A 6949-nucleotide genomic window follows, 5' to 3' on the forward strand; every position below is an offset into this window, starting at 1 on the left:
GGGAGCAGCCACTGCACTCTGGTCTGGGTGACAGAGGGAGACTCCACCTCAAAAAAAAAAAAAGAAAAGGGTTAGGGTGAAAGGTCTACCGCTTTCCCTGTCTCCTTGTCCTCCAACCTCTGTCCCCAGAAGCATCCACAGGTTACCTGTTCTTTGTCAGTCCGTCTAGACGTGTTGATTACATGCATAAACATAGATCATTTCATGCCCCTTTAAGTGACATCATGCTATACTTTTTTTTTTTTGAGTCGGGGTCTCACTCTGTTGCCCAGGCTGCAGTGCAGTGGCACGATCACGGCTCACTGCAACCTTGACCGCCTGGGCTGAGGCGATCCTCCCAGCTCAGCCTCTCAAGTAGCTGGGACCACAGACACGCACCACCACCATGCCTGGCCAATTTTAAAATTTTTTTGTAGAGACAAGGCCTCACCCTGTTGCCCAGGCTGATATCAAACTCCTGGGCTCAGGCCATCCTCCTGCCTCAGCCTTCCCCTGGGATTATAGGCTTCTCTCTCTCTCTCTCTCTCTCTTTCTTTTTTTGAGTCAGAGTCTCACTTTGTTCCCCAGCCTGGAGGGCAGTGGCACGCTCACAGCCACCACAGCCTCAACATGCTGGGCTCCGGCAATCCTCCCACCTCAGCCTTCCAAATAGCTGGAACTACAGGCGTGCACCACCACACCCAGCTAATTTTTTCATTTATTGTAGAGACAAGGTCTCACCAATTTGCCCAGTCTGGTCTCGAACTCCTGGGCTCAGGTCATCCTCTCGCCTCTGCCTCTCAAAGTGCTGGGTTGACAGGCATGAGCCACCACGTCCGACTAGACAGTCTTTTCATAACTATCTTGTTGAACTAGAGACCAGGCAAGGTCCGTGCACTGATTTTTTGGACATGTCTCTGTTTTTTGGGGTTTTTTTGAGTTGGAGTCTCACTCTGTCACCCAGACTGGAGTGCAGTGGCCGCTCCCGGCCACCGCAGCCTCGACCTGCTGGGCTCCGGCGATCCTTCCGCCTCAGCCTTCCGAGTAGCCAGAATTACAGGCATGCGCTACCATGCCTGGCTGATTTTTTTTTGATTTATTGTAGAGATGAGGTCTCGCCAAGTTGCCCAGGTGGTTCTTGAACCCGTGGGCTCAGGCAATCCACTCACCTCAGCCTCCCAAAGCGCGGGATTACAGGCTGAGCCACCGAGCCTGGCTGTCTCTTTGTTTTCAACTTCAAGGATGAAATACGTGGAGGGAAAACTGGTCCATAGATGGGAGACTTGAATCTGGAAAACTCCATGTGTCTCCGTCTCTCTGTCCCCATTGGCAAAAGGTACACCCCCTCTTCCTGCACTCACAGTCGCACCTCTGTGGTCACCTTGACAGTGGGGCAGGCGAGCCTGGGTCCAGGGTAGGAAGGACGCCGTCTCCTGCCCTCCGTACCTGGGTGGCCCACACCTGGGGTGGTCTATCCCGCCCACACTCTCTGCTCTTTGGTCTTGTGGAACATTCTGGCTGGCATTTCCCAATCCGGAAGAGGGGAGCCCGTCTGGTGGATGATGACGTGATACACACAGGAGCTTAAAGGGAATATCTGTGCCCCTGGGAGACACAGCAAGAGGACAAGGCCACCTCCCGATGAGGCGTAGAGGCAGAGTTGGGGATGGGTGGGTGCTGAGACAAAGCCTGGAAAAGTTGCCCTCCCATCTCCAGAGCAGCCACTCCATCCAGTTGGCCATCACTGCACTGTGGCTGCCAGACCTGGACAGGGAAGAGAGTAGCCGTTAACACTCTAGTATGAATTAAGTCACAGAGTCATGCACTGACTCATTTTGTCAGCTGTGCTGAAGTGAGGCAGGTGTTGATAACCCTCTTCCTTCATTTTTTTCCCCTGATGGGGTTTGTCTGGGGAACACCAGGATGGAATATGAATGAGACCCCTGTGCTTCTCACCCAGGGCTGTACAGGAGACCCCAAAAGAGCTTTAAAAAAACCCTGAGAGCCAGGCACAGTGGCTCACACCTGTCATCCCAGCACTTTGGGAGGCAGAGGCAAGAAGATTGCCTGAGCCCAAGGACTTGAGACCAGCTTGGGCAACTTGGTGAGAGCTCATTTCTACAATAAATAAAAAAATTAGTCGGGTGTGGTAGTGTGTGCCTATGGTTCCAGCTACTTGGGAGGCTGAGGCAGAAGGATCGCCGGAGCCCAGCAGGTTGAGGCTGCGGTGGCCGTGAGCAGCGTGCCCCTGCACTCTAGCCTGGGTGACAGAATGAGACTCTGACTCAAAACAAAACAGAAGCCAAGCTCGGTGGCTCAGCCTGTAATCCCGCGCCTTTGGGAGGCTGAGGTGAGTGGATTGCCTGAGCCCGCGGGTTCGAGACCCGCCTGGGCAGCGAGACCTCATCTCTACAATAAATAAAAAAATCAGCCGGGCATGGTAGCGCACGCCTGTAATTCCGGCTACTCGGAAGGCTGAGGTGGAAGGATTGCCGGGGCCCAGCAGGCGAGGCTGCAGTGGCCAGGAGCGGCCACTACACTCCAGTTTGGGTGACAGAGTGAGACTCCAACTCAAACCACCCCCCCAAAAAAAACCCCAAAAAAACCCAGAGACCTGGTCACTCCCATTCCAAGTGCACAGACACTCCAGGAGGGGGGGTCCAGCCACATCTCCCCACAGTGGCTCCCGTGTGTGGGCGAACGTGAGAACCCGGGGGGAATTCGAGCTCAGAGCAGACATTTCTAATCTCATCACGGGAGGCCCCAGAGAGAGGCTGAGACTTCCTCAAGGTGACACAGCAAGGGAACGGGCCCCGACCCCAAAGCCCCCGCGCCGGGCTGACCCCCACCAGGCTGTGCAACTTTGAACGAGTGACGCCCCCATCCCCTGCCTGGTTCTGCCCTGTCGGATGGGGAAGGCTGTGCCTTCAAAGGTCATTCAGGATTGCCCCACCCCCCACCCTGCCCAGGTTATGGGGTCGGGACCTTCAAGAGGGAGCGGGACATCTCAGGGACAGGGAACTGGGCCGAATCACAATGCTGGGTGTCCTGGGTGCATCTCATCAGCGAAAATGGCCGGGCAGAGGGACCCCTTCGCCGCGGAGGTGGGAAGCATCACGTGAAATGGCCAACGGGGGCCTTGACCCCTCCAACTGCCACCGTGGAGTCCCTGGGAACTACCCCCAGCCGTGAGCCGGACACAGACACACGCTGGGCACCGCGGCGCCCAGTTCCAGGGTCACGAGGCCCTTGGACACCAGAGATCGCGATGGACCCGTTCCACAGAGGGGGGCAACTGAGGCTCAGATAAGCCAACCATTTGCTCCAGAATGAACAGTCAGGAAGGGGGAAGAGGCGTCCGACGGGTTCCCCGAGGGTCAGCCGCCCCAGCTCCAAGCCTGGTCACGCTGCACTTGTGGCCCGACGGCGAATGCCTGTGGTTTTTATGCTGACAGAGATCGGGACGTATGTATTTCTGTATCCGTTTTATTTTGCAATCATGAGCGATTTCCCATCAAAGACAGTCCAGAGGCCCTGTGTGTCCTCCCCCGGACTCCCCAAGGTGGTTGGTATCTTTGATAACTATAATACAATACTGAAACCAGGGAACTGGGGTCGGTCCGACCCCGATATAGCTTATCTTGCCACATTCGATGGCCCTGCCTCGCGACAGCCTTGGGAGGGAGAGACCATCAACCCATTTTACAGAGAGGGAAACTGAGGCTCCCATAGGGGAATCTTTTGCTCCAGAACGAACAGAGACGCAGAGTTGACTGTCGCCACGAAGCTCTCCCATGTGGTCCCCTCACAGCCACCCCCGCCACCACCCCTCACCTCCGGCGGCCGCCAACTTAGAACCATCGTGCATTCGGGCCACCCACCCGATCCCACCACCTTCCTCGCTCCCAGAGGCCCTGGGTGACCAGGGTGGCGGGGTGACTCGCTTGGGACTTGCTTTCCCAGCCTGCCTTGCCGCAGGGAATGGCCCTGGGACGCAATCCTGGCTCATAGGATGTGACCGGAATGTGCCGGAAGGTTCTAAGGAGGCCATGGCTCTCCAGGCGGGTCGACGCCTACGTGACGCCCTCTCCCTGCCCTGAGCACAGACAGCTCCGTGGCTTAGCCAGCTGAGGAGGCCAGCATCCTCCCTACCCCCTGTCGGGTGATTTCGGCCCCCAAGGACATGCAGGGTGGTCGGAGTCACACGAGGGGTTCTCAGGGCGCCCAGTGGGAGAGGCTGCCCCAAACCGCCCAAGGCCCGGGAGCGCCCGCCCCAGCCAAGCGTGGCGGCCCCAACATCAGCTCCGAGGTCAGGCCCCAACGGCGACCGCCATGAGCGGGCGTTACTATCTCCTGCAGCTGAAAACACTCGGGACCGAGAAGCTGCCCCAGCCTCGAAGACTCCCAGACAGGGTGGGAGGGAGACGCCGGGCACCCGGGCACAAGAGAGCACCGGCCGGGAGCCCAGACCCGCTGTTCCACCCACCCAGGGCCTCGAGCAGGAGGGTGGGCGCATGCTGACCCCCATGGGCCCCCTTCTCCACCCGGGACCCCTCTCTCTACCCACGTCCCACCCCCCGTCTCCACCTGGGTCGCCCCACCGTCCACAACCCCGCCCCCACCCACGCTGCCCCTCTCACCATCTGGGTCGCCTCTCCACCCACCTCCCCTCCCTTCCGCCTCTAGCCGAACTACAGAAAGCCCATTTCATGCAAACACCGTTTTAATGTAGAAAACACACCTCCCTTACGTACATAAATATAATTTGGGGGCATAAATAATGTAGGAAAATAAGAGATGTACACATCAAAATAAATTACTCATAAATATCTCGCTGTTATCATGCTGCAGATTAAGTGCTGGGGAAAGGGTTTGGCGTCCCCCCCTGCTGCTTCTGCCAGTCCTTGGCAAGACCCGGGGCCATCAGCCTTTCTTTCTAACGATTTTTGTGGGCACGTGGCGAGGGGCTGGGAAGCCCTGCCCCACATAATAGCAGGCGAGGAGGGGCAGAGGGTTGACGGGTGGGTGACAATTATCTCTTCTCAGTCCCGATCCACGGCTCTTAATAAGCAGGGCGGGAGGCCGGGCGCCGGGGCTCACGCCTGTAATCCCAGCATTTTGGGAGGCCAAGGTGGAAGGATTGCTGAGCCCAGGGGTTCGAGACCGGCCTGGGCAACTTGGCGAGACCTCGTCTCTCCAAAAGATCAAAATATTAGCCAGGCATCGGGGTGCCCGCCTGTAGTTCCAGCTACTCAGGAGGCTGAGGAAGGAGGATCGCCTGAGCCCAGGAGGCTGTGGTGAGCTGTGTCGTGCCACCGTGCTCCAGCCTGGGCAGCAGAGTGAGACCCTGATTCAGAATAAGAAGGAGGGGGAGATCCCCTAGGTGAGGAGGAATTAGGAAGGGGTGCAGGCCTGGCAGGGTCTCTGTGTCACAGGACGTGACGAGGGCAGATTTGCGTCCCTGGAAACCCCCAGCGTCACACACACGGGCCAGCCCTGCTGCTGGCATGGGTTGTCTGGCTGCCTGTCCTTCTGAGCGGGAGTGGAGAGGGCAGTCCGGGCGTTCACCTCTAGGGCAACAGCTCCGAGCCTGCCAGGAATCAGCTATGAGCAGGGTGCTGTTTATCAAGAGAAGAAAAGTAGAGAAATCTCACCCCCCTTAGGACAGACGACCTGCCGTCCAGGGGAAGGTGTCCGTGCCACAGCCAGCCTCACAGGGAGTTCTCAAGACTCCCTGGGACTGGAGGGGGACACTGAGTGTCCCCCACTTCTCAAGCCTGCTGAGCCAGGCCTGCGCCCCGTCTCCACCGTCAGTGCTGGCCTAGAAGGGTTCAGAGAGGGATAACGGTCCTTGGCATTGAGATCTGGATGGATCTCACCTGGGGTTGAGTCGAATTTACCTGACGTTCCACAGAGCTGACCACCTGCCTGTGAGGTTAAGACAACAGGTCGTCCCCTGCCGGGATGATGAGAATTACAGAGAATCTCAGCTTGACATGAAGTGTTCCACAGGCAGTGAGCTCCCCGTCGGCGGAGGTATTCAAAGCAGAACCTGGGTCATCCAGCCGCGTGTCCGGCAGCCACCAGGGGGCAGGAGCAGGGGGTCTCAGGGAGCACGGGGCGGGTGGCGGGTTTACAATTTCATGATCATACGAGCCTATCCACTAGAAACTGGCACAGCCGACGTCAAACTCTCGAGTATGTACAACTTCTACGTGTTTCTGTCTAAAGCTACACGGACCGCAGGCTCGGGGCTGTCCTTGGGGGTTGACCCGGCCAGAGCCCACACGGGCTTGGCGGCCCAGCCTCCACGGCAGGGGGAGGCCGGAGCCTCAGTCACTTCTGAAAGCTGGGACTCTTCACCACGTCGTCGCCCTTGGCGAACCCGAAAGGGTCCATGCTGTCGGTCTCCAGGGCCGCGGAGAGCACGTCGGATTCCCCAAAGTGCCAGGACTCCTCTGGGGCCACGGGCAGCATGGGCAGGAAGTGGGACAGCGGCAGGAAGCCCCGGTCCTTGTACAGCTGGCGCTGCCTGGTGTTGCTTAGGGAGACAGGCAGGCGGTGCTTCTCGGAGCGGTACACGGTGTGGCCGTCGGGGCGGATCTCTTCCAGGAAGGCACAGTCCTCTTCTGAGTACTGAGACTGCAGGGGAAAGCGCAGCGGGTGAGTGCCGGCTGGCAGGGACCCCAGATCCCACCCAACAGTGTGGAGGAGAAACTCGGTCCCCGCAGGTATTTCTGCCGCGGCCTCGCCCGGCCATACCAGCGGCACTCCCATGCTTGATAGGTACCTCCTTATGTATACAAGTGTATACATATATGCAAAACAGATGTTTGCTTGAGTATGCCCAGTTATAGAATGATGCGCTTTATTTTTACTTTTTTATTTTTTTTTGAGTTGGAGTCTCACCCTATCACCCAGACTGGAGTGCAGTGGCCGCTCCCGGCCACCGCAGCCTCAACCTGCTGGG

At 58.0% G+C, this 6949-nt stretch overlaps 2 protein-coding genes across 2 annotated transcripts in view; both read right to left on the minus strand.

Moving 5' to 3' along the window:
• ORAOV1 (oral cancer overexpressed 1) overlaps nucleotides 1–3847 on the minus strand; it is a 39742-nt gene extending 35895 nt beyond the window's left edge. Inside the window, 1 exon segment of the mRNA XM_021708983.1 lies at nucleotides 3814–3847. Coding sequence (XP_021564658.1) covers nucleotides 3814–3847 — 34 coding nt within the window.
• Nucleotides 3848–6315: 2468 nt separating this feature from the next.
• FGF19 (fibroblast growth factor 19) lies at nucleotides 6316–6756 on the minus strand. Its single transcript, XM_021708982.1, has 2 exons — nucleotides 6742–6756; nucleotides 6316–6621 (listed from the first exon to the last, which is right to left on the minus strand). Exons 1-2 carry the CDS (start codon nucleotides 6754–6756, stop codon nucleotides 6316–6318), a joined length of 321 nt encoding a protein of 106 aa, XP_021564657.1.
• Nucleotides 6757–6949: the final 193 nt, after the last annotated feature.

The sequence above is a fragment of the Carlito syrichta genome, unplaced genomic scaffold (genome assembly GCF_000164805.1).
Source record: "Carlito syrichta isolate Samal-C Ts95f unplaced genomic scaffold, Tarsius_syrichta-2.0.1 Scaffold153732, whole genome shotgun sequence".
NCBI lineage: Eukaryota > Metazoa > Chordata > Mammalia > Primates > Tarsiidae > Carlito > Carlito syrichta.